Source organism: Bufo gargarizans, unplaced genomic scaffold (assembly GCF_014858855.1).
Source record: "Bufo gargarizans isolate SCDJY-AF-19 unplaced genomic scaffold, ASM1485885v1 original_scaffold_1209_pilon, whole genome shotgun sequence".
Classification (NCBI taxonomy): Eukaryota; Metazoa; Chordata; class Amphibia; order Anura; family Bufonidae; genus Bufo; species Bufo gargarizans.
In genome coordinates, this window is record NW_025334274.1 from 17,886 (window position 1) to 45,601 (window position 27,716).

General features: G+C 44.3%; 1 protein-coding gene across 1 annotated transcript in view; it reads left to right on the forward strand.

Annotated features, from left to right (window-relative positions):
* Positions 1-463: 463 nt before the first annotated feature.
* Positions 464-27,716, forward strand: part of LOC122923115 (disintegrin and metalloproteinase domain-containing protein 12-like) — a gene marked incomplete at its 5' end in the record, with an annotated part of 69,064 nt that continues 41,811 nt past the window's right edge. Inside the window, 5 exons of the mRNA XM_044273841.1 lie at positions 464-572; positions 680-878; positions 8,323-8,400; positions 15,920-16,028; positions 17,406-17,541. Coding sequence (XP_044129776.1) covers positions 464-572; positions 680-878; positions 8,323-8,400; positions 15,920-16,028; positions 17,406-17,541 — 631 coding nt within the window. The remainder of the gene's footprint in view (positions 573-679; positions 879-8,322; positions 8,401-15,919; positions 16,029-17,405; positions 17,542-27,716) is intronic.

Genomic DNA, 27,716 nt, shown 5'->3' on the forward strand with positions numbered 1-27,716 from the left:
TAGGGTTCTACTAAGCCTTCTCCAACACCAAACTTCAAAAACTTAATTGTTCAGGCTTCTTATCCACAAGGATACAGATAAATTCATAACCCCAATAATTTTAGGCTCACTAAATATGCAATCCTATGTCCTTGGATGAGAAGCACCATAAGTTCTCCCGATTGCTTCTACCTGGTCTTTAACATTCTCTTACCCACTACGATGTAATTGGAACCTAGCGTTCCTGTATTGTAGCTATGTGCATGCATTACTAAATCATTATGCTAATAGGAGCATGCTGCAAAGAATCCATTATTTTACCCTGACATGATCTTTACTAATTAAATCTGTGTTACTTTGAATCTTGCAAACCTCATAAAATTTGCAACAATTTTTATCTGACAACAGATGTCACCATCTGCAGAACATCAGATGAGGTTTTCATTGCGATAACTAAGACATAGCTAATATGATTATATTTCAGGTGCGAAGCCCGCCCCAGGTATTTGCTTTGAGAGAGTGAACTCTGCAGGAGATCCCTATGGAAACTGCGGGAAAGACAATGCTGGATCTTTTATGAAGTGTGAAAGCCGGTAGGTTTACTTTTATATGTTTCTATATAGATTATCGGATAATGTTATGGCAACTGATTTTAGACTTCATGGTGTGGAACAAAACCTTGTTGTGTTTGTTTTTTAAGAGATGCTAAGTGTGGAAAAATACAGTGTCAAGGCGGCGCAAGTCGACCCGTAATTGGCACCAATGCTGTCTCCATAGAAACCAACATCCCCCTGCAAGAAGGCGGAAAAATTTTGTGTCGCGGTACCCATGTATATCTGGGGGATGACATGCCAGACCCAGGGCTAGTACTGTCTGGGACAAAGTGCGGACATGGAAAAGTAAGTGTGGACAAAGAAATTATTATTCAATGAGACGTTTTTCTTGTAACCCGTATTAATTATATGATTTATACATTTATATTTATTGCATTTTTCCAGAACATTTTCTAAATCAAATTCAGAATTCTGATTCTGTTCGTGGTCAGAAACATCAGTCTTAAAATGGTTTCCCACCATTATGCTTCTCCATTAGGATCACACAAAACACATCTCCGAGTTTACATGAGGACATCTCCATCTTTCACCATCAGTCATAGTCCATGATAGAGTACCTCAAGTTATCCTCTGCCAGAATAGACTACCGTGATGCCGATGTAAACCTAGCCTAAGCCAAGAACAGCGCCATACATTGTATAGTGGTTGGGCTTGATATTGCAGCTCAATCCCATTCACTTGAATAAAGGGGATGTGACAGATGGACATGACGTCACCAGCTGATGGGCGACGTGCTGGGAGACAGACCCCTACCAATCAAATGCTGATGACCTATCCAGAGCATACTGCAGGTCATCAATATTGAAGCTTTTTTTTTTCCAAGTTTCTTTTCTTTGGAGGCTTTTATTTCCTTCCGCCGGGATGCATTTTTATGGGCATTATCTGTCTTTGGGAATGGATGTTTTCAAGCATTCTTTTTCCCGCTGAGCATAAAATGTGATCAATTTAGACAAAACTGAGACATTGTTCACGCTCTAATGTGGAGACTTGCTTAGACCGGCCTGCAGGATAATCCAGACACACAATGTGCCCGCTGTAGTTAGACGCACAGTTAGCATGAATATGATTAACTCTTCACTTCCCACTTTTATACAGGCCAAGCAAATGCATCTTTTGTAGCTTAAGGTCTTCAGTGTTTGTTGAAGAATTTGTGCACGGAACCGTCTCTGGACTGGTGACTCTATGTACCATTACTAGGGGTCCTCTAATACCAAGTCTCAAATGCTTTTCATTACATTTTTCAATCCCCATTGTTCTAGCGCTAAGTTGCGATGCAAGAGCTTCATGAACAGTATAAGCTGGAGCAGGAGTCAGCAGCCTGCCGGCGCCCTAGCTGCTGTAAGAAAATGCAACTCCCAGCAAGCACAGTTGCTCGTCTGTTCTCAGAGCTTCCATAGAAGTGAATGAAGCATGTAGGGAGTTGTAGTTTCACAATAGGTAGAGTGCTGCAGGACTCCTGGACTAGAGGGCAGGAACAGAGCAGTTGTTTTTTTTTAAAGGGGGGGGTTTACAATTTTAAACGGCAAAGTACCCCTCCTTCTTCCTCCAATCCAGTTTATACTCTCTTTGCCATCTTTCTACATATACTATGTGATATTCCTGTAATATAGCCTAGGTTATGTCTAGAGCAGGACCAGAGGGGTGGAGCATGATATAGGGATTCTCTCTATGGATCCCTGTGTCATGCCCCACCCTCTCAGGGCCTGCACTAGGCATAACACAGTTTTCACTGGAGTGTTCCTTTAAGGGGGTTGTCTCATCTCCTGATTTCTGCTCGTCCAGGCAGCACTCCAGGCAGCACTCTCTGGACCTTGTAGATAGAACAAAGTCCAGCTCTCAAGTGGTAAAGGTGCTCTGACCTGCTCTGCACGGATCCGGGCTGTGTTCACACCCAAACGTAGACGCAGCAAAAAAAAAAGTCCAAATGGATCCAGCGAGTAAAATCAATAATTCTTTATTTCTTCATTTTAAAAAATGTATAAACAAGTAATCCTCCTGCAAAAAATCAACGCGTTTCAACCATAAGACAGGTCTTCTTCATGGATTCACAGTATAAAGCACTCTCTGAACTGCAGGGGGCAGTGGTTATTGCTTTGAATGATTGCACAGGGAAGCGGTGCTGGGATAATGTAATTCCGCCCCTTGCCTGTGTGCGCGCGCGCGCTCCTGAGGCTCCACATGGCTTTAACTAGGTTCGATTTCTTTTCTCTGGCTGCCTTTTCTACTGCCATTGCTGGGAGCAGCTTTGGCCGGGATGGGAGTGAGCTAGTGCGGCAAGGCGCATGCACGCTCCTGCCACCCCGGCCACCAAACAGGCTGGCACTTTACTACCCAGTGAGCAAACACGGCCACCGCTGCTGGATTGCAGCGATGGCTGTAACCCCTGACAACGAGCATTCTTTAAGGGACTACAGTATTGCAACATGGACTATATTAGTAAGTTCTTCATTATAGCATTATATTTAACATTAGTAGCATTGTGAGACAACCCCTTTAACACTCCTCCAGGCTCTGGCAGAGTTTTAGATCTGCAAAACTAGGAGCATTATAAACGTGTTGCTTTTTACACAGAAGTAGGCGCATGAGAAGATTTTCCACGGCATCTTGGCACATATAATTGATTTTCACTGCCAGTAAATGATTGGTAAGTGTTAGCGCGGCTGATGGTATCATTTTTACAGTAGCACAAGCACAGTCTAGAAGATTAGGCTTGCACAGTAATAACTTTTTCCTTCTCATATCATCAGTATTTAAGTATCCCAGCTCCCACAAAATCATGAGATACTGTAGGACAAGATACAAGACAGAGGGGGCTCAATAGCAACTATCAAAATTATAGTGCCAGACTTTGCCACCCAGAATAGAAGGGCATGGTGTTGGGTTCCCTCTTCACACCCTTTACAGGACCCTTGGCCAATGCCCCTGGAAAGGTGTATCCTACTCCTGCTTTCAAAAGAAGAAGAGACCAATTTGTCTGGGTCCTTAATCTCCAGGGGCCACATAACAGCCGTATGATATGTTATACCCTTACTGTAATATAGCGTTCTCCTCATGCAGCTTTCACAATACATTCGGAAACAAGTCTTCAGACCCTTTCACCTTTATCACATTTTGTTATTTTGCAGCCTTGTGCACTCAATAACCCATAATGAGAAAGTAAAAACAGAATTTTTCTTTGCTAATTTGTTGAAAAGAAAAATACCTAAAACCTTGCGTTGACATAAGTATTCAGAACTTCTATGATGCCAAAAGGTTTGGACACCTGAATTTGGAGATTTTCTGCCAATCTTCTCTGCATATCCTCTCAAGCTCTGTCAGGTTGGAAGGGGCCGTTGGTTGAGGGTGATTTTCAGGTCTCTCCATGTTCGATTGTGTTCAAGTCAAGGCTCTGGCTGGGTCACTTCACAGAGTTGTCCCTAAGCTGCCCCTGTGTTGTTTTGGCTGTGTTGTCTTGTTGAAAGGTGAACTTTCCGCACAGTCTGAGCACTCTGGATGAGGTTTTTATTTAGAATATCTCTGTACTTTGTTCCATTCAGTTTTCCCTCAAACCTGACCCCACAGAATGATTCCACCACCACCATGCTTCACTGTAGGGGTCATATGGGGCAGGTGATCAGCAGGGCCTTTTTTCCTCCATACATGAGACTTAGAATTGAGGCCAAAAAGTTCAATCTTGGGTTCTTCAGACCAGAGAATCTTGTTTATCTCAGTCTGAGAGTCCTGTGGGTGCTTTTTGTTTGCAAAATCCAGACAGCTTTAATGTGTCTTTAACTGAGGAGAGGCTTCTTTCTGATCACTCTGCCATAAAGAACAAAATGGAGGAATGCTGCTGTGATGTTGACCTTCTGGAAGTTTCTCCAATCTGCACACATGATATTTGTTGCTCAGCCCGAGTGACCATTCAGTTCTTGGTCACCTCTCTTACCAAGTCCCTTCTCTTCTGATTACTTAGCCTGGTGGGGTGGCCACCTCCAGAAAGAGTCCTGGTTGTTCCAAACTTCTTCCATTTAAGAATTATGGAGGCCACTGTGCTCTTGGGGACTTTCAGTGCAGCAGAATCTTTGGTACTGTTGTCCAGATCTGTGCCTCCACACAATCCTGTCTCTGAGGTCTACAGGCAGTTCTTTCCTCCTAATGGCTTGGTTTTTGCTCTGATATGCATTGTTACCTTGGAGACCTTGTATATACAGGACAGTGTCTTTCCAAACCATGTCCAATCAATTTTCCACAGGTGGACTCCAATCAAAGTGTAAAAACATCTCAAAGATGATTAAGAGAAATGGTAGGCCCCTAGAGCTAAATTTCAAGTGTCATAGCAAAGGGTCTGAATACTTATGTCCATGTGAAATTTTTGTTTTTCCTTTTTAATAAATTTGCAAAAAATGATTAAATTCTGTTATCACTTTCTCAATATGAGGTACTGAGTGCAGATTGATGGGGGACTGAAGACTTTCCGAATGTGTTTTATATTCCCTGTAGTCCAGCATCGGTGGCCGTGCTTGTACACCGCAGGAAAAAGCACCAGCCTATGTGCGCTCCTGCGGTCTCGGCCACCAGAGAGACCTGCACTTTTTCCTATAGTGTGCAAGCACGACCACCACTGATGGATTGCAGGGTCGTCATAAACATGGAAACGAGCAGTGTATAATGTGATGGAAAAATGAATCCAGCCAGCAAAGGAGGCAATATGGACAATCACAATACATTAGTAAGTGTTAATCTCTACATAATAAATGCTACTTACTGAAGTGACACAACCCCTTTAAGTCAACCTCCATACGGTATTAGGCCTCATGCACACGAACGTTGTTTTGGTCCTCATCCGAGCCAAGCCGAGCTTGGATGCAGACCCATTTACTTCAATGGGGCAGCAAAAGATGCCGACAGCACTCCGTGTGTTTTGCGGATCTACAATTTGCAGACCACAAAATACGGCACGGTCATGTGCATGTAGCCTTAATATGACATAATCCCTTCCCATATCTCGCTCTGATCATCTCAGATTTAATAAGCCCGTTGAGGGCCAACTGTACACCCTCTGATTAAACCTGCGCGTCTGGCCCCGTCACAATGTGACTTCCCGCTAATTTCAGCAGCCCTGACTCTACTCTCCTATCGTGATAAGATACTGTCATTGTGTTTCATTTCCATTCCATTTAAATACATCAGCTCACGTATAATTTCCAAACTCTGCGCGAGCGCTCCGTTTCCAGGCACTTGTTAATTGGCAAATTCAAAGAACATCATTATATTTTTTTTATTCAGAGCATGTATTTATATGGGATATCAAGAATTAATTTAACTAAGCGTGAAAAAACGACATTGAGTTCATGTGAACCGTGACTGAATAAATCTGCACGATGGTCTGAAAACTTCATTTCATATAGTATTTATCTGTCCACGTGTGAACCCTGCAGAGTAGCCAATCAGACTAAAGAAATGATGATAGCAGCAGCGGATGAGTGTGCTGACCTTGGAGGAAGCAGTGACCTAACCTCTGATACAAGCAAGGACAGGGCTGGGTTTGACATGGACGGTGTCGGCCATGGGTATACTGGGGTAACCTGACCATATGGGCATTAGGGCAAGGTGTTGTGTCATGGTGTACTCCCTCAGGCTGTTGCTCCCTGGGGATCGGTACAGTGAAAAGGTGGTTTGAAGAATTAGGCCAGAAGTAAAAGTATAATAGTTAATTTTTTCAATAACAGCAGTATTAAGTACAAAGTGCAGATTCTGGCACCAGATGGGGAGATATGGTGGCTGGTTGTGTGGCAATTGAATAGCACTTGCAGGCACTTGTGGATATAGGTGTCCACTGTGAGATTCAGGCTTGATATCATTCTGTTCTGGTGGTTGTTCTAGGTGATGGGTGTTTGAGCGGTGGTTCCTCACCTGCAGCAGTGTCTGTAAAGCTGTAATATCACTGACCACTCTGCTGTCTTGGCACACTGATGCTTTCTGTAAGCAGTATTCTGGATACTGATGATCTTTCCGGAGTGTTGGCCTCACAGCAGAGATGGATAGGGTTCCTAGGAGTAGGAGCTCAGTCATGTGCTTCCTCTCCCATCACTCTCTGGACTGGAACTCCCCCCTCCTGGCAGGAAGTAGGACCAGCCCACTCCCACCAACAGGGAAGGAACATGAAAACAAAATGTAAAAAAAAAAGAAAAGAAAAAAGATAAAACAAAATTTAAAATAATATCACCACCAGCCCACACAGTAGCTTTTAGCTTCGCCGGTGATAATCTATGCATCCCCTATATCAAAATAACCATAATGGAAAGGGGGTACAATAAAAAAATATATATATAATTTACAAACATTGAAAAAATAAAAACAAATACTACTAAAATAAAAATGGCATAAAAATAGAGCCTGATGTATCGCTGAAAAATAATTAAACAGAAAAATAATTACTGTACTAAAAAAAACTAGAAAATGCTTTTGGTCAGAAAGGAAGGGTGAGAAAATGAAGGTTCAGATGGGTGTTACCTGGTGAGGGTGTGTCTTTGAACAGTCTGACACTGGCAAAACTGAATGGATAATTCAGGAGTCAGCAACTTCCGGCCCTCCATATGTTTTGAAACTACGACTCTCAGCATGCTCCCTTCACTTCTGTACAAGTTTCGAAAACACCACAGCTGGAGTGCCAGAGGTTGCGGAACCATAGGATAGTGGCATTAGACTGTGCCAGAACACCCCCCAACTGGTAACAACCATCTGGACCTTCACTACAAATTGCTAGTAATGCATCCATAACTTCTATCAGGAATAATAAAGGAATGACACATCAGAGAATAGATGGAGGATGCAAGTAGTTGTTAAAACACATACATGTTAGGAAAGAAGAAACAGTGTCTGCACATATATACATGGCTGAGCCTTGGGCACACAGACAGTGGGAGGGTATAAAACGCAACGTTGAATGTACGACAGAAGCAAGCCATGTGGTTCCTGTATGGACCTTGAAGATGAGGGGCCCAGCCCAGGTTTGCTGAAGCCCTTATTTTAATGGGTGGTGAGACCCCTTCACCGCAGGTTTGGTAACGTCAACCAACACCAGAAAGAGGTTCCCCTTGCTATTGGCCACACCACTGGCCACACGTGCAGAAACGCTACCACTGGAGGACACTCACCGGCCGCATCTAAAAGCAGTGCGGACCGCAATACACCCCCCCCCCCCCCCCCAAAATAAGGGATCTCCAACGAGAGTGACCTCCAATTAGCCTACGGTGACAAGGATACAGACTTGATAAAGGGGTCTGCGTACCCCGAAACGCGTCGTCTTTGCTAATCAAAAAATAAAAAATACTTTGTATCCTCAACTGGGTTGTGAATTGCGCCTTGTGTCCATCCGCTCACTGCATGAACCCAGTGCAGACGAGCCCCCTCCCCATACACCACAATTCGCACCAAAGTGGCGGCTTGGCTCCCGCCCATGGTCAACTTGGACGTCAATCGGCTGCACCAACCCACATCACCCCACGATTTTACCTCCACCAGAACTGTACTACCAAAAGTACAATCTAACCAAAGTGAGTAGCAACCACTCACCCTGGCTAGGAACAAGTAACAACATTTCTTGTCAACCACCACCTATGAGCGCCTTCTCCCCTTTTCTTTTTGGCCATTTAATCACCCCTTGCTATTGGGCTGCTTTACCTCTATGGGCGCTACTGATGAAAGGCATTAACGGACGTCTGATATTTACCCTTTACCTTCCTTTTAGATTTGTCTCAATCGTCAGTGTCAGAACATCAGCGTATTTGGCGTCCACGACTGTGCAGCTCAATGCCACGGAAACGGAGTAAGTATTGCAGACAAGGTTTATGAGCTGTTTGGCAGGATGGAAGGGTTCTTGGAAAGTGGCCTCTGCTGAAAGATAGGAGTGTTCCTTTGTACGTTTAATCACCGGCCATAACGCATTTGGCGAGCTATTGTGAGCAAGTGATTAACCGAAGCCGAGTAATGAGATGATAAGGTGACAATGGAGGAACTCGCTCTGTTACGACATGGTCATTTACATATAATGCTAATGTGGACGCTGATAAGAAATTACACATCACAGTGGAATGGGTTGCATTTCATTTTTCTACTGCTTATCTTTTAATTCTCCAGAAGGACAGCAGCTCTTTGGCGGTGTATGCCCTTCAGTCCTCCATACGGGAATGTGTTGTACTCTACACGATGAGCAGGGGCCTACTTAGAAAAGAAGGGGCAACATGAAATTATGGTGCCAGGTTTTGCCAGCCGGGACAGAAATGGGGTCCTTCTATAAGGGGGAGTCCTTTGTTGGATCCAGTAATAAAGGATATGGAAGTAACTAATGCCAGTCCTCCTGTATCCAAGGGCCCAACGGCATCCATATGCTCTGCCTTTGTGGTACATGTCCCGTAAGTGTTGAGGCAAAAGTCATGAACCATCCTAGGGAGCCCGGAAAACTCCTTTTTAGTGAGAAACCCCTTTAATATAGGGCGACCATCAAAAAACAGACTTCTCACCAACACCAATGGTCCCATCTATGAAGCCAAAGGGTGGTCTGGAAACGTGCCCCATAGTCTACATACAACATGGCTGGACCAAGCCCGCAGAGTACAAAAGGTCAAAGCAGAGGCTCTGGTACGATAATGGGGCCCATAGTCTGTAGAGAGCAATCTCATCTGGAGGTAACATGGAGCCAATCATTTGTCCATAGTGTCTTTTTCTTATAGGATGCTTCATGTATCACCTATTAGACCTTATTGATAATGTGTCCTGTGTACAATGATGGTGGGCCCAAGGAACCTAAATCCAAAACAGCATAAAAAATGAAATAAAATCAGTTGCATGATGAGCAGGGGCCTACGTAGAAAAGAAGTGGCACCATGGAATTATGGTGCCAGGTTTTGCCAGCCAAGACAAAAATGGGGTCCTTCTATAAAGGGGAGTCCTGTGTTAGATCCAGTAATAAAGGATATGGAAGCAACTAATGCCAGTCCTCCTGTATCCAAGGGCCCAACGGCATCCATATGCTCTGCGTTTGTGGTACATGCCCCGTAAGTGTTAAGGCAAAAGTCATGAACCATCCCAGGGAGCCTGGAAACCCCCTTTTTAGGGAGAAACCCCTTTAATATAGGGCGACCATCAAAAAACAGACTTCTCACCAACACCAATGGTCCCATCTATGAAGCCAAAGGGTGGTCTGTAAACATGCCCCATAGTCTAAATACAAACCGGATTTCGACCTTTTGTACTCTGCGGGCTTAGTCCAGCCATGTTTTACAAACCGGATTCCAAAAAAGTTGGGACACTAAACAAATTGTGAATAAAAACTGAATGCAATGATGTGGAGGTGCCAACTTCTAATATTTTATTCAGAATAGAACATAAATCACGGAACAAAAGTTTAAACTGAGAAAATTTACCATTTTAAGGGAAAAATATGTTGAATCAGAATTTCATGGTGTCAACAAATCCCCCAAAAGTTGGGACAAGGCCATTTTCACCACTGTGTGGCATCTCCCCTTCTTCTTACAACACTCAACAGACGTCTAGGGACAGAGGAGACCAGTTTCTCAAGTTTAGAAATAGGAATGCTCTCCCATTCTTGTCTAATACAGGCCTCTAACTGTTCAATCGTCTTGGGCCTTCTTTGTTGCACCTTCCTCTTTATGATGCGCCAAATGTTCTCTATAGGTGAAAGATCTGGACTGCAGAATGGCCATTTCAGTACCCGGATCCTTCTCCTACGCAGCCATGATGTTGTGATTGATGCAGAATGTGGTCTGGCATTATCTTGTTGAAAAATGCAGGGTCTTCCCTGAAAGAGATGACGTCTGGATGGGAGCATATTATGTTCTAGAACCTGAATATATTTTTCTGCATTGATGGTGCCTTTCCAGACATGCAAGCTGCCCATGCCACACGCACTCATGCAACCCCATACCATCAGAGATGCAGGCTTCTGAACTGAGCGTTGATAACAACTTGGGTTGTCCTTGACCTCTTTGGTCCGGATGACATGGCGTCCCAGATTTCCAAAAAAAACTTTGAATCGTGACCACAGAACAGTCTTCCATTTTGCCACACTCCATTTTAAATGATCCCTGGCCCAGTGAAAACGCCTGAGCTTGTGGATCTTGCTTAGAAATGGCTTCTTCTTTGCACTGTAGAGTTTCAGCTGGCAACGGCGGATGGCACGGTGGATTGTGTTCACTGACAATGGTTTCTGGAAGTATTCCTGAGCCCATTCTGTGATTTCCTTTACAGTAGCATTCCTGTTTGTGGTGCAGTGTCGTTTAAGGGCCCGGAGATCACGGGCATCCAGTATGGTTTTACGGCCTTGACCCTTACGCACAGAGATTGTTCCAGATTCTCTGAATCTTCGATGATGTTATGCACAGTTGATGATGATAGATGCAAAGTCTTTGCAATTTTTCGCTGGGTAACACCTTTCTGATATTGCTCCACTATCTATCTGCGCAACATTGTGGGAATTGGTGATCCTCTACCCATCTTGGCTTCTGAGAGACACTGCCCCTCTGAGAAGCTCTTTTTATACCCAATCATGTTGCCAATTGACCTAATTCGTGTTAATTGGTCTTCCAGCTCTTCGTTATGCTCAAATTTACTTTTTCCAGCCTCTTATTGCTACTTGTCCCAACTTTTTGGGGATTTGTTGACACCGTGAAAATTTGAATTAACGTATTTTTCCTTTAAAATGATACATTTACTCGGATTAAACGTTTGATCTGTCATCTACGTTCTATTACAAATAAAATATTGACATTTACCATCTCCACATCATTGCATTCAGTTTTTATTCACAATTTGTTTAGTGTCCCAACTTTTTGGGAATCCGGTTTGTAAAACATGGCTGGACCAAGCCCGCAGAGTACAAAAGGTCGAAGCTGAGGCTCTGGTACGATAATGGCCCATAGTCTGTAGAGAGCAATCTCATCTGGAGGTAACGTGGAGCCAATCACTTGTCCATAGGGTCTTTTTCTTATAGGATGCTTCATGTATCACCTATTAGACCTTATTGATAATGTGTCCTGTGTAGAATGATGGTGGGCCCAAGGAACCTCAATCCAAAACAGCATAAAAAATGAAAAAAATCTGTTGCATGATGAGCAGGGGCCTACGTAGAAAAGAAGTGGCACCATGGAATTATGATGCCAGAGGTGGCCTAAGAGACAGTAGATGACCACTTTACCCATATACAGATCTTACTGCTGGGCCCAGGAGCTTCACGTTACACCTCTGATTTCCAATGCGGGTGGCAGACCATGCACATAAACGTATGCAGCCACTGCAATAAATATAACCAAAGACGAGATGCTTCTGCTTGAAGTAAAACATCAAATGTAGGATTAAACAGGATAGTTGAATACATCACAAGTAATAGAAGACTAGAACGTCTCCATCGCTAATACATAAGCATGAAGAATATAACTTAAAAGTAATTTCAGGGACCACATACCGAGCAGGTGAGCGCCACACAGAGCTCTGTCTTGGTTGACTTTGAAGCAAATTTTTCATTGTGGCACGTAAAATATGTGGTGGAAATACATATTTTAGATATTCCTCTTGCATAAATGCTAAGCTAAATTGTAATAGGAAATATTGAAAAGCTAACGAGATTCTATATGTGACATGATTAGGAATCATAAAAAACAAACACATGGAAATATCAATCCCATGGCCGTATGTTACTTTCAAGTATATCTGTAAATATTCATTATGTATGGAAATTGGGGGTCATTTATTAAACAGAAATATGCCTAAAACAGGCATAGAAAATGGTAACTGCCGGACTATCCCCTTCCCGCCCATAAAATAGTGGGCATGGCATGGGCGGGAAAGGGGGTGGGCAGGAAGGCCCGTCTCATTCACCATTTTTTACACCTGTTTTAGGCATAGAAAATGGTCTAAACGTAAGACAGCAAGGAAGCCGTCTTACATTTAGAAGTGGCTGTGGATATGCCGAAGTTATGTAGAGGCCGGAGTCTCTTGATAACTCTGGCGGATCCAGCTCAGGGCCTTATCAAGACTGGCGTCTAAAACACCGGACTTATAAATGTGCCCCATAGTCTACATGAAATATGGCTAGACCAAGCCCGCAGAGTACAAGAGGTCGAAGCCGAGGCTCTGGGTGGGACCCATAGTCTGTAGAGAGCAATCTCATCTGGAGGTGACTTGGAGCCGATCACTTCTCCATAGGGTCTATTTCTTATAGGATGCTTCATGTATCACCTATTAGACCTTATCGATAATGTGCCCTGTGTAGAATGATGGTGGGCCCAAGTAACCTCAATCCAAAAGAGCATAACAAATGGCATATTTTACATTACTTATCTTGTACTGTTTAGAAGTAACAGCCTGTTTTATACTCCAGAGCTGCATTCACAATTCTGTTGTCAATCAAAAACCCTATTTCTATAATGTAGTGAGAGACAGCATCTTCCCATATTAGATGAATGTAATGTGACAGATGTAACGACCAATTAACTAATACCAAAAGAGTTAATACAATTTTCTTAAGTTACATGTTGTGATTTATTCTATTTTATTTGGTGGACTCGCAACTTTTTCTGACCCATGATCCTGTCTTTGGCCTAACATGTTTCCTACAGTACATGGCATTGTTTCTTTCTCTGTATTCTTTTATAATACTTTTATAATACTTTCAATAAAAATTGGATTATTGAAAAAAAAAATAATAATAAATACGTGGCAGACTGAGGTTAGGTTACCAGGTGATGGACTGGGTCCGTCGCCTGGTTAATTAGTAAGGAGTTTAGTCTGAAAGCTACAGGAAGGATGTGTGTGGAGAGTTCCTGCAGATTCTAGTGTATATTGAGAAGAAAAAAAGGCAAGAAGCAATATGGAGAATCACAATACATTAGTAAGTGCCTTGAATTAACTTTCTCTACACGATAAATACCATTTGCTGAAGTGAGAGACAACCCCTTTAGGTTCTCTTCTCCACTGGTTTTTCGTCATGCAAATAATCTGCAAATCTAGATCCCAGTAAATCATTTCCATCATCTCTATATGAAAACATCAAGGTGCTACTTCTAGATGTGTGGAGACTTCATCACCATAGACCATACACATTGCTCAGTCCCCACCGCAAGAACGTAGGGGTTTGTATTAGAGCAGAATTGCCCTTTAAAAGCCTTGTCCCATAATATATCCAACCCTGCTCCAAGAATCCGTGTACCTTTAGTGGTGACTAACAGTCTAGGGCAGTGATAGCGAACCTTCTACAGACCGAGTGCCCAAACTGCAACCCAAAACTCACTTATTTATCGCCAACTCAGCAATTTAACCTGAATACTACCGCCCAGTTTAGGATATCTTCCATGTACTTTATCATTTAGCTATAATACCCTGCCTACATTCAGTGCGCTGCCTGTGCTGTTCATAGTGCGCCCTGCACTAGTGAATGGCAGGAAAAGTCTAAGGCATATTGGTGCACCATAGACTTTTTCCAGAGTGCGGTTGCCCACAGAGAGGGCTCTGAGTGCCACTTCTGGTACCCATGCCATATGTACGCCACCACTGGTCTGGTGTGTCCACCAATGTATGAAACGTAAGGAGCCTCTTGTGATACTTATGTTCTCATAAGGACGTGTCCAGGCTCCCAAAAGAGCAAATTAGGTATTTGCTTCAGAAAAAAAAGAAGTTGCCAAATATGGGTTTTGAAATAAATTTTAAGCTGGACAAATTTTCATGAGCAATTTCTCATTAACAATTCTAAGTTGCATTACAATTTTTTCATTTAAAGGTGGCAAAAATTTAGAAGTTGATGAAATATTCAAATTTGTCCAGTGCCAGGTAACAAAGCTGGATGGTGCACAGAATAATAGTGGAATACAACCAACATTTTATCTAGATAACACAATGATCTGCACCCTGTACCTGTCCAGCTGTTGTAGAATTCCAGCTCCAAGTCTGTTGCTATAGCCCAGACCTCAGGGTATCTGCAAATACTTTATAAGTATTGTATTGTTATGATCTGCCATGTACTCTAGCAGAAGAGGTATGGTTGGCAGGAACAGGGTTAACCACCCTTCTCCCCCCCCCCCCCCCCCCCTCTTGGTAGGAGTGGGCTGGTCCTACTTTCTGCCAGAAAGGAGGAATTCCCGACTAGACAGTGTGGAGATAAGAAGCTGAGACAATGGAGATAGGAAGCTGATATATGAGCTCCTATTCTAAGAGACTGATATCATTCTCCTAGGAGACCCTTACTCCGAGAAGATTACCAGAATCGAGATATAGCTTTTCCAAAAGCTACAGCAGATACATTCAGAAGAATGACCAGCAAAATTCAGGATTACAGACCCTGCTGCCAGTGAGGGAAAACAGGCCTGACACTCATCACCTAGAATAACCACCAAGTCATAATAATTTCAGCCACATAACCAGCCACAGAATCTCATCATCTAGTGCCAGAAACACCATGACACTACACCTTATCAGGGCCACTACCGGCTTGTTGCACTGTGGCTGTCAGGGGATTCTGAGGATTGTAGTTTCCCAATAACTGGACACATACAAGTTGCAGACCAATGAAGTAGTGCTGAAATAATGCATGGGAGGATATATACACGATGGGAGGATGAGACCAAGCAGACTGAGAGTTCCTGAAGGAAAGGTGGTGACTCTTGAGACAGCAAGAGCTAGCCTGGCACTAGAGACAGCTCTCTGCACAAGCTCTGGTGATAAATGTCCATGAGCAGTGACATCACTGGAGCTTCCAGATGTATATAATTAACATTAACCAGGATATGACATGAAACAGGTATATGTAGGCCAAAAGCACACTCTTAGGCCTTCATTCGGCAAATGAAGCCAGTATGGACACGTTGATCAAATATGTTGGGAGGTCTTCTGGCATACATTATAAATCTAGAGCAGAAATGAGATGTGAACGTGGACTAAAAGTGTTCCCTCATGTCTTAATAAGAAGTCTATTAGAGTAAGATGCACCAAAATTAAGAGGTGCACACTTCTTAATAAATGCACCACAACAACATATGCAGTGACCCAGCTACTAATGGGCCCTGAACTGCCGATTGGCATAAACTTTGGCCAATTGAGTAAAACAATGTATACCACACAGCAAGCAAAATGCCATATGTACAAGTGAACATGATCCAAAGATGGTGGCTGGTGTATGGGGGAGCCAGGAGGAATAGATGTTGGCCAAACCAACAGATATTAAAAATATATGGTCACCTTAAAACAGCATGAAGATAAATGTTGTATATCTGCCATTGAAATACTGTGTGTATTAATAGTAAAAAATAATTACCTTGACTTTTGATGCTATGTTCAAGGTTTGTAATAATAAGAAGAATTGTCATTGTGAAGCTGAATGGGCACCTCCATATTGTGACAGGCCAGGTTATGGTGGTAGTGTGGACAGTGGACCTGTAAGAGTTTCAGGTACGTTACCTTTTGTACATTAGTTTATACTCTTCATACACAATAGACAATAGATTTTTGTTTATGGACCCAACCTTTCCACAGGATCCACAGCAATCTAATCTCTATAGAGGCTTCCAGACAGTCCCCCAAAATCTGCTGCTGGAATAAGTCAATCATCTCCAGCTTCCGTCATAAAAAAAAAACCAGGATCCTGTGAAAAACAGATCCTGAGTAGGGATGAGCGAATCGACTTCGGATGAAGCATAATACTTTATTCTAATACTGTACGGAGCAGGAGCTCCATACAGTAGAAGGGTACTTTCACACTAGCGTTTTTCTTTTCCGGTATTGAGTTCCGTCCTAGGGGCTCTATACCGGAAAATAACTGATCAGTTTTATCCTAATGCATTTTGAATGGAGAGCGTTCCGTTCAGTATGCATCAGTTCAGTCCCTCTTACGTTTTTTGGCCGGAGAAAATACCGCAGCATGCTGTATTTTTCTCTCCGGCCAAAAATTCTCAACACTTGCCGGAATGCCGGCATTAATTTCCATTGAAATGTATTAGTGCATTCAAATTGCCGCATTGAAGGATCCGTTCTTCCAGTCCGCGCATGAGCAGACCTTTAAATCTGTAAAAAATTTATATCGGATCAGTTTTTCCGGATGACACCGGAGAGACGGATCTGGTATTTCAATGCATTTGTCAGACGGATCCGTCTTACAAATGCCATCCGTCTGCGTCCGGATTGCCACAAGTGTTAGGTACCCTTAGAATGCATTAGCTCCGATGAGCCGAAGTTACGAGACTTCGCATAATAACTTCGGAAATCAATTTCTACTGTAAAAACAACATTTCCTGGACTCCGGTTCGGTTCCAAGATACCACTTGGAACTGAACCCGACTTCGGGAAATGTTTTTTTACAGTAGAAATTGATTTCTGAAGTTATTAAGTAATAACTTCGGCTCATCCGAGCCAATACATTCTAATACTGTACGGAGCTCCTGCTCCGTAGAGTATTAGAACAAAGTATGCAAATCGACTTCGGATGTTTCGCTCATCCGTAATCCTGAGCATCAGTTATGCACACTTGGCATCCGTTTGAGCCATTCCTGTCTGCGATCCTGCATGCAGCACTTTTTTTTTTTTCATGCAGCAAGGATCTCAGACAGATGCCAAATGTGCATAACTGATGCTCAGGATTAGTTTTTCACAGGATACTTTTTTTATTTTTACTATTTTTCTGACTGATCAGAAGAACGGAATATGAAACCGTAATGTGAACACAGCCTTACTTGTGCGGCTACCTTATCTGCACAGAATATCACAGGCCGTCTTTACCCTTTATTCATTGGAAAATCGTATATTCATGACAATGCACCATTTGTTTCACAGATCACAGAGGTTTAGTGATTGGAGTGCTGGTGACGATCTTCTGTATAACGGCTGCTGCCTTCACCCTATACCTCAAAAGAAGGACTGTATTTAGATGGATTTTTGCAAATAAGAAGAACACCATAGAAAAATTAAGGTAAGTAACCATGGATGTGTGCTTAGGAAGGATGGCATTGTATTGGATATTGTTATTAGGGATCTTTTGATTGTGAGAGCACCGGAAAGTAAATGTAAATCTATTTATTTATTTATTCTATGCACTTATATAGCGCTACTATATTCCGCAGCACTTTACAGACATTAGCATCCAACTGTCCCCAATGGGGCTCACAATCTAAGGTCCCTATCAATAAGGTCTTTGGAGTGTGGGAGGAAACCGGAGAACCCGGAGGAAACCCACGCAAACACACAAAATTGTGGTAAATCCTCTGTCATGTGGCCTGCCTCTGCACCACACACACTTTTCTCTTTTAAAAAGTGTCAGCAAAACAATAAAAAGTGGAAACTTTGGTGCAAAGTGTGGCTTCTGCAAAAATGTATAATTTGTATACGCCTGAAAACCAGTATAAATGGCTTAGTACAGAGATGCTCAACCTGCGGCCCTCCAGCTGTTGTAAAACTACAACTCCCACAATGACCTTCTGTTGGATGATAGCTGTAGGCTGTCAGGGAATGATGGGAGTTGTAGTTTTGTAACAGCTGGAGGGCCGCAGGTTGAGCATGCCTGGCTTAGTAAATTCCTCCAGTGTGTCTATGGCAGACCCGAACAAATATTTGCCAGGTTTAGGAGCAAGTTTTAAAAGTTAGGGACAGAGACTCACTGTGGGGCCCTGTTCACACTGCAAACAGCGATGTGTGAGCCTACAATACAAGAGTTTTGTACCTGCCCCCCAGTAGTCAGAATAGAGCAAACTTAAAGGGGTTTTCCAGGATATTAATATTGATGACCTATACTCGGGATAGGTCATCAATATCAGATAGGTGGGGGACCGACACCAGGCACCCCCGCCTATCAGCAGTTTGAAGAGAAGGGTATGCTTGTGCCAGCACAGCTTTCCCTTCATTGTTTATCTTCTCACCGTCAACATCTCAACGGTGAGCAGTGTAAGTAAAAGCCGTCCCTTTCACTTCTATGCGGCGGCTCCGTAGTATATACTTGTATAGGAAGGAGACGTCCCATAGATGTGAATGGGACGGCTTATAAGTGCACATTTTCACAGCAAGCAGGTAAACAATGAAGGGAATGCAGCGCTCGCACAAGCGCAGCCTTCTATTCAAACAGCTGATCAGCGGGGTGCAGGGTGTCGTATCCCCGCCGATCTGATATTGATGACCTATCCTGAGGATAGGTCATCAATATTAAAATCCTGGAAAACCCCTTCCCCATTAGTCCCAGCAGTGCCTCCATTTCCCCATTAGTCACAGCAGTGCCTCCACTTCCCCATTAGTCCCAGCAGTGCCTCCACTTCCCCATTAGTCCCAGCAGTGCCTCCATTTCCCCATTAGTCACAGCAGTGCCTCCACTTCCCCATTAGTCCCAGCAGTGCCTCCACTTCTCCAGTAGTAACAGCAGTGCCTCCACTTCCCCAGTAGTAACAGCAGTGCCTCCACTTCCCCAGTAGTAACAGCAGTGCCTCCACTTCCCCATTAGTCCCAACAGTGCCTCCATTTCCCCAGTAGTCCCAGCAGTGCCGCCACTTCCCCAGTAGTCACAGCAGTGCTGACACTTCCCCAGTAGTCCCAGCAGTGCCGCCACTTCCCCAGTAGTCCCAGCAGTGCCGCCACTTCCCCAGTAGTCCCAGCAGTGCCGCCACTTCCCCAGTAGTCACAGCAGTGCTGACACTTCCCCAGTAGTCCCAGCAGCAGTGCCGCCACTTCCCCAGTAGTCCCAGCAGTGCCGCCACTTCCCCAGTAGTCCCAGCAGTGCCGCCACTTCCCCAGTAGTCACAGCAGTGCCTCCACTTCCCCAGTAGTCACAGCAGTGCCGCCACTTCCCCAGTAGTCCCAGCAGTGCGGCCACTTTCCCTGTAGTCTCAGCAGTTCCTACACTTCCCCACAAGTCAGAGCAGTCCTTCCCAAGGAAGTATTTAAAGCAGTTACCTCTTCCCCTGTAAGTAGGAAATCTATTCACTGCAGTTACAGGGACACCCCATTTCACAATGGATGTAGCATCTTTCCTCTGTAAAGACGACCTACTGCAGGGCGACCGGGTGTTGTTCTAGTCTATGGATCTGTAGGGCTACTTTCACACTGTCAGCAGGACTTCCAGCCTGCTGGAGCTCTCTGGATCCAGCATTGCCAGACAGTACCACAATTCCCGCCGACCCCATTGACTATAATGGGGTCTGGCAGAGACCTGGCTGCTATCTGGAAAATATGCTGGGAGTCGTGACTCGGCTGGACAAATACCGCTGCGTGCGGTTGTTATCCGCGGTTGTTATCCAGCCGATTCACAGCATTGTCTCCTCGAACCGCCGGCCGCAACGCCCGGCCACAGGTGTGAAAGAAGCCTAGCACTGTCTCTTTGGGACTTCATATGCCGTGCAAAAGGCCTTGCCAGCTTAAGTGGCAAGTAGTAATTGAATTACAATAGGATTTGAGGGAGACCGCACAGAAGGCAGACAGTTAGGCACATTTTATTCTGCGAGGAGAAACATATGTTATGGCAGGTTTTCTTGTAGGAGGCGATTTTTCCTCTTCAAAAACATGGTAGTCTGCTGTGTGTTTTCTTTATTTGCACTGTATGCAGACACATACAGTCAGGTCCATAAATATTGGGACATTGAGACAATTCAAACATTTTTGGCTCTATACACCACCACAATGGATTTGAAATGAAACGAACAAGATGTGCTTTACCTGCAGACTGTCAGCTTTAAGTTGAGGGTATTTACATCCAAATCAGGTGAACGGTGCAGGAATTATAACCGTTTGCATATGTGCCTCCCACTTGTTAAGGACCCAAAAGTAATGGGACAATTGGCTTCTCAGCTGTTCCATGGCCAGGTGTGTGTTATTCCCTCGTTATCCCAATTACAATGAGCAGATAAAAGGTCCAGAGTTCATTTCAAGTCTGCTATTTGCATTTGGAATCTGTTGCTGTCAACTCTCAAGATGAGATCTAAAGAGTTGTCACTATCAGTGAAGCAAGCCATCATTAGGCTGAAAAAAAAAATCTGAGAGATAGCAAAAACATTAGGCGTGGCCAAAACAACCGTTTGGAACATTCTTAAAAAGAAGGAACGCACCAGTGATCTCAGCAACACCAAAAGACCCGGAAGACCACGGAAAACAACTGTGGTGGATGACCGAAGAATTCTTTCCCTGGTGAAGAAAACACCCTTCACAACAGTTGGCCAGATCAAGAACACTCTCCAGGAGGTAGGTATATGTGTGTCAAAGTCAACAATCAAGAGAAGACTTCACCAGAGTGAATGCAGAGGGTTCACCACAAGATGTAAACCATTGGTGAGCCTCAGAAACAGGAAGGCCAGATTAGAGTTTGCCAAACAACATCTAAAAAAGCCTTCATAGTTCTGGAACAACATCCTATGGACAGAGGAGACCAAGATCAACTTGTACCAGAGTGATGGGAAGAGAAGAGTATGGAGAAGGAAAGAAACTGCTCATTATCCTAAGCATACCACCTCATCAGTGAAGCATGGTGGTGGTAGTGTCATGGCGGGGGCATGTATGGCTGCCAATGGAACTGGTTCTCTTGTATTTATTGATGATGTGACTGCTGACAAAAGCAGCAGGATGAATTCTGAAGTGTTTCGGGCAATATTATCTGCTCATATTCAGCCAAATGCTGCAGAACTCATTGGACGGCTCTTCACAGTGCAGATGGACAATGACCCAAAGCATACTGCAAAAGCAACCAAAGAGTTTTTTAAGGGAAAGCAGTGGAATGTTATGCAATGGCCAAGTCAATCACCGGACCTGAATCCGATTGAGCATGCATTTCACTTGCTGAAGACAAAACTGAACGCAAAATGCCCCAAGAACAAGCAGGAACTGAAGAAGTTGCAGAAGTTGCAGTAGAGGCCTGGCAGAGCATCACCAGTGATGAAACCCAGCATCTGGTGATGTCTATGCATTCCAGACTTCAGGCTGTAATTGACTGCAAAGTATTTGCAACCAAGTATTAAAAAGTGAAAGTTTGATTTATAATTATTATTCTGTCCCATTACTTTTGGTCCCTTAACAAGAGGGAGGCACAGATGCAAACTGCTGTAATTCCTGCACCGTTCACCTGATTTGGATGTAAATACCCTCAAATTAAAACTGACAGTCTGCAGTTAAAGCACATCTTGTTTGTTTTATTTCAAATCCATTGTGGTGGTGTATAGAGTCAAAAATGTTAGAATTGTGTCGGTGTCCCAATATTTATGGACCTGACTGTATATGTGAAAATTCTGCTCTGTGGTTACCAGTAGGTACACAAACACATATTAGTCATTATTAATGGCTCTGCAGGCGTTTCATCTTAAAATAAAATGTTTATTTCCAAGATAATAAAATCATTGGATGCAGCAGATGGGGCTTAATGGGATTGTCTGGCCTAAGAGCTGACAACCACAATGGTCCACTCCTAACCTGTGCCCCATTAAAAAGAAAACACCTGTCATAGGCTGGACAACCCCTTTTAGATTTTTCCGGTCATTTCTGTTTGAAGACTGCTATCATAGTGTTTGTCAGCTAACGGACAAAAAATACACGTACAGTATGCTCGTATGGATCCATAATATGGTGTCCAAAGAAGTCCACATGTCACCAGTTTTATACGGTGGAACAAGGAAGTCTAGGTCTCAAAGATTACATGAAAGTTTGCAAGAAAAAATTGAGGCATCTTCCTTTGGTTATTTGCTCCAAGAAATTGATTTATGGGAAGAATACAGTGCCTCATGGAGGCACCATACGGTGGGCCATAGAGTGCCTACAGGTCTGTATTTCATGGCAATGGTGGAAAGTGGAGGTTCAGAAGTATCCATATAACAAGGCCACAAAGGTGTAAACAAACCTCAGTGGATCTTGACCAACATTTGAGATACCTGGATCCCTCATTAACAGGGACTTTTGGCTCAGTCAAGCAATTCTATATATTCTATGGAGGTAAAAAGCTGCTAAATGTCTCAGCAGATGTCAACAAGCCAACATTGGGCTGGTTTGCAGGATCTCCTCCAACAAATGTCTAATGACTAAAAGTAACTTCAGCCTGGTTTGTGGGCCTATAGAAGTTCTTCCAGTCTTACATCTTGAAGACTACAATGTTTTTTTTATTCCCAGTGGCCTAAATACCAGCCACATATTGTCTAGTACCAACCACTATAATGCCACCAACATGTCTTTTTCACAGTTTTTGTCATTTGTGTCACAAGAAGGAAGATCGTGTAACTCGTGTTCCTGTGCACATGATATTGTCTTCCTGATAGTGATAGATCAATTCTGTTGGGATAGGAGTTTCACATTCCTGGATGGTCCTGCTGATTCCAGTTTCAGAACGGACAGGGTTTCCCAGACTTTTTGGCCTCAGGGAACCTCTGGAAAAATATCTTATCTCTCGACCCCTACCAATAAATTATTTTACAAAAGTGGTTTCCTCATACTAGCATTAACACATCTGCAGACTGTAATGTTCCAGATTTAAATGATGCAACTGTAATGCTGCAAGACCCCCAAATGAATTCAGATTCTAAACATCAGACCCCAAACTAAATGAAAAATCCATACTGCAATATTAATTTAGACCCCAGATCTCTAAATTAAAGGGGTTTTCTGAGATTTTAATACTGATGACCTATCCTTAGGACAGGTAATAAATATCTGATCGGTGGATGTCCGACACACAGGTAGGGTGACCACATTTCCAAACTGCCATTCAGGGACACCCGCCCCGGCCCCCCCGCACCCATGTCCACTCCCCAAAAAATATGATTTTTGATACTTTTTTTAAAAAATTAAGTCACTTAGTGACAGCGGCGTACTTTGTACTTACGCTGGCAAGTTCATTGCATCGAAGTTATGCTTGAGATTGCTATAAACATAACTGCCTGTGCATTGTTCAGTAATTTGTGATTGTGCCCTGCATTGTCATGCTTGGTATTTGAATTTAAATTTGATTTGATTTAAAACAAATTCACCCTGTTTAGTGTCCCCTCAGTTCTCTGTGTGTCTCCTTTATTAGTGTCCCCTTAGTTCTCTGTGTGTCTCCTTTATTAGTGTCCCCTCAGTTCTCTGTGTGTCCCCTTTATTAGTGTCCCCTCAGTTCTCTGTGTGTCCCCTTTATTAGTGTCCCCTCAGTTCTCTGTGTGTCTCCTTTATTAGTGTCCCCTTAGTTCTCTGTGTGTCTCCTTTATTAGTGTCCCCTCAGTTCTCTGTGTGTCCCCTTTATTAGTGTCCCCTCAGTTCTCTGTGTGTCTCCTTTATTAGTGTCCCCTCAGGTGTCTCTGTCTCCTTCATCAATGTCCTCTCAGTTCCATGTGTGTCACCTTTATTAGCGTCCCCTCTGTTCCCTGTGTCACCTTCATTACTGTTGTCTTAGCCCGGACTTACTAGCGGGAGTTGAGGTCAGGAGGACTCAGAGGAGGAGGAGGTCTTGGTCTGTGCCACTGCCGCGGTACTGGTAGGTGACGGTGAGTGACTCACTGCCTGCCCTGTACGAATCGATGCTGCTGCGCTGGCTCTCTCTGCTGCAAGAACCGCGGCGGCAGCTGGAGGAGGAGGAGGTGGGGGTGGAGTCGGAGCCGCAGAGAGAGCGGGACATGGTGACGTCACTGGTTGCTACACGCCAAGCGGGGCAGCCGTAGCAACCAGTGATTTAGGATGAATTAATTACAACAGCACTGCGGCAGCCAGTGGCGTACACACAATCCATGGGGCCCCGGTGCGAAACTGATCCATGGGGCCCCTCCCCGTTGACGCCCCCCCCCCAACCTGCCGCCGCCCCCGCCGCATGCAAATCTATGTGTGTGTGTGTGTGTGTGTGTGTATATATATATATATATATATATTATATACTGTATAATACTATATACAAGAGGATGATATTTGGTATAACATCTTCTTGTATATAGCGATATAGTGGACCACGCTGATGATATAACCTAGGTATCTCCTTATATGGGTATATATGTACAGCTGGTATAAGTTATACATCTTAATATACCAGAAGATGTATAACTTATACCAGGCCAGCTCACATATAATAATATACAGAACATACCAAGGCCAGATAGTAACTCTTACCTGACCTGGCTCAGGCTGAAAGCTGCTGAATGGACCTGCTGAAAGTCTGCGGCAACTGGCAAGGCTGAATGCTGGATGGGCTCAGTGTGGGCTCTGGCTGGCTGAATGAGCGCTGCTCTGGGGCCTGGCTCAGGCTGGCAGAGAGAGAGAGAACAAGGTGGGGTGAGTGACTAGTATAGAGTCAGACTACTAGGCAAGTGGGCAGTGGCAGACTAGCAGTGGCTCCCACGCTCCTCTGTTCCCAACTTCCTGCGGACCTGCAGCGCTGATAACATTGTGATGTTACGTAAGTGCGCGCAACTGCGACCCCTGTATGTACGCCCCAACTACAACTCCCAGCATCACCAGACAGCAGCATGCCTAAATTTGTATTTCCACCAGGTCTAGAGAGCCACAGGCTGAAGACTAATGCAAGAACAAGAAGGTATACCCCAATGTGCGCAGTCTGTTCATCCCTTTATAAGCAGATGTAGCAGAGCAGAGTTAACAAATTGCCTCAACCATAACTATGTACTTTTACCCAGAACTGCAGGTGTCAGCATCAGGTACCAGCAATGCATTTCCCACGTAAAACCAGCTCTGCTACATTATGTACTAGAGCTGGTTTTGTCATGCATTTATTTTGCCTTCATATGGTAAAATACTTCATTGGCCTATCAACGGCTTTATAACTAAGGCTACTTTCACATTGGCGTTTTGAATTCCGTTTATGAGATCCGTTTCAGGGATCTCACAAACGGTTCAAAACGGATCAGTTCAGCCCCAATGCATTCTGAATGGATAAGGATCCGTTCAGAATGCATCAGTTTGCCTCCGTTCCACCTCCATTCTGCTCTGGATGCGGACACCCAAACGGATCCGTCCTGACTTACAATGTAAGTCAATGGGGACGGGTCAGTTTTCACTGACACAATATGGTGCAAGTGAAAACTGATCCGTACCCCATTGATTTTCAATGTAAGTCAGGACGGATCCGTTTTGACTTAGAATTTTTTTAAAAAAAGAATAATGCAAACGGATCCGTCCGACTTACACTTAGACTTTTTTTTTACATAGTAATGCAGACGGATCCGCACCTAACGCAGGTATGAAAGTAGCCTATTAACTCTGCTATATTTCTGTAGCCTGAAACCTCTGACTGCACAGTTGGGCTGAAACTACTACACCCAACATGTTCTGGCAGTAATAGTAAATGGATATTGGTGCAATTCTGAGCTACTAGTCTATATATTATATAGACTAGTAGCTCAGAATTGCACCAATATCCATTTACTATTACTGCCAGAACATGTTGGGTGTAGTAGTTTCAGCTCAACTGGGCAGTCAGAGGTTCCAGGCACCAGGCTACAGAAATATAGCAGAGATAGAGCCAGCCCCCATCAGACCCTACTCTGAAGTTCTGAACTTACTCACCAATTATGGTGAGGCAGGTGAGCTATTATGAAGACCTTTTTTTTTTTACAAATCTTATCTTCCGGCATCGGCTTCTTCGCGCAGTGCTCCTCCAAATCTTTTCTGGCGCCTTCTCCCTGCTGCGTCTCGGCGTCGTTGTGCGCCTGCGCAGCCTAGGGAAACCTCATGTTCGGTGCGGCCGCACGGGGAGGAGAGTCAGGGGGAGGAGACTTAATGGAGGGTAGGGCTGCCCTGGCTGGCACTGAAGCGCAGCGCAGAAACGCAACACTGGGCGGCGGGCCCCGGGCCGGCAGGCAGCGGCAGTGAATGTTGCAGACTGGCAGGCAGTTGATTCCGGGACTCTCTATTGTCCCGGTTTGAAGGCTCCCGGGACACGGGACAAAAACGTAAATTACGGGACGATCCCGGGCAAACCGGGACACGTGGTCACACTACACACAGGACCTCCACAGATCAGCTGTTTGAGAAGGCATCGGGACTCCTGTGAGCACTGCTGCTTTCTCTCTGCTTACCAAGCACAGCGCCGTACACCGTATAGTGGCTGTGCTTGGTATCGTGCTCAGCCTCATTCACTTCTATAGGGCTGAGCTGCACCTAGGCCACGTGACCAATGAATGTGTCACTGGCCTAGAAAAATCTAAGAAAAGGTAACTGTACTAATGCAAGTGCCGCTGCCATCTCAAACAGCTGATCAGCGGGGGTCCCGGGTGTCAGACCCCCATTGATCAGTATTAAAATCTCTGAAAACCCTTTTAATTCAGAGCCTGCACCAAGCTCTGAATTTAATTCAGACCCACAATTTAAGACCACAGGCCAGACCCCCAAATTTACTTAAGACCCAAGATCAGACTCCTAAATTCATCAAACCCAAGACCAGATCTCTAAATTAATCAACACCACGATCAGACTCCTAAATTAAACAAACTCAAGCTTAGACCTCTGAATTAGTTAAACTCCAGATCTGAAGTTAAATTAATCAAACCCTTAAATTATTCAGACTCCAATTAATCCAGAGCTCACACCAGACCCCTAATTTAAATCAGACCCCAAAATTTTAGACACTAGCCCAAACCTCTAAATGAATTAAAGGGATTCTGCACCAGGTTTCACCCCTGTCAGCTAAACATATGCTGATGTTCAGGGCCTCATCAGGATTCCTAATGTGGGCTTCTAAATGTGATCCGTAGCCTTATTTTGCTAAAAAAAAACAGGTTTTACTAACCTGTCACTCAAAGAAATAAGGTGCCCAAGGGGATGTCAAGGGATGCAAGATGCCGTCCGCACCCACCGCCGTTCGTGCCCAGCGCCGCCTTTCCAGACTTCTGCACTGCCTCCTAATCCTCTGTGCCGCCTCTCGCTCTCCCTCCCTCCTCCTCCTGCTGTAAGATCTCGCGCGTGCGCACAGGGCTCTGCCTGATGCGTCCGTGCAGACTTCTCGATTTGGCTTCTTAAAGCGAAGTGCGCATGCGCCGGCACTTCGCTCAACCCAGGTATGACCTGCACTCTGGCGCCAGCCTCTCAGAGCACTGTGCGCACGCGCGAGATCTTACAGCAGGAGGAGGGGGGAGGGAGGAAGAGCGAGAGGCGGCACAGAGGATTAGGAGTCGGTGCAGAAGTCTGGAAAGGCGGCGCTGGGCACTACCGGCAGTG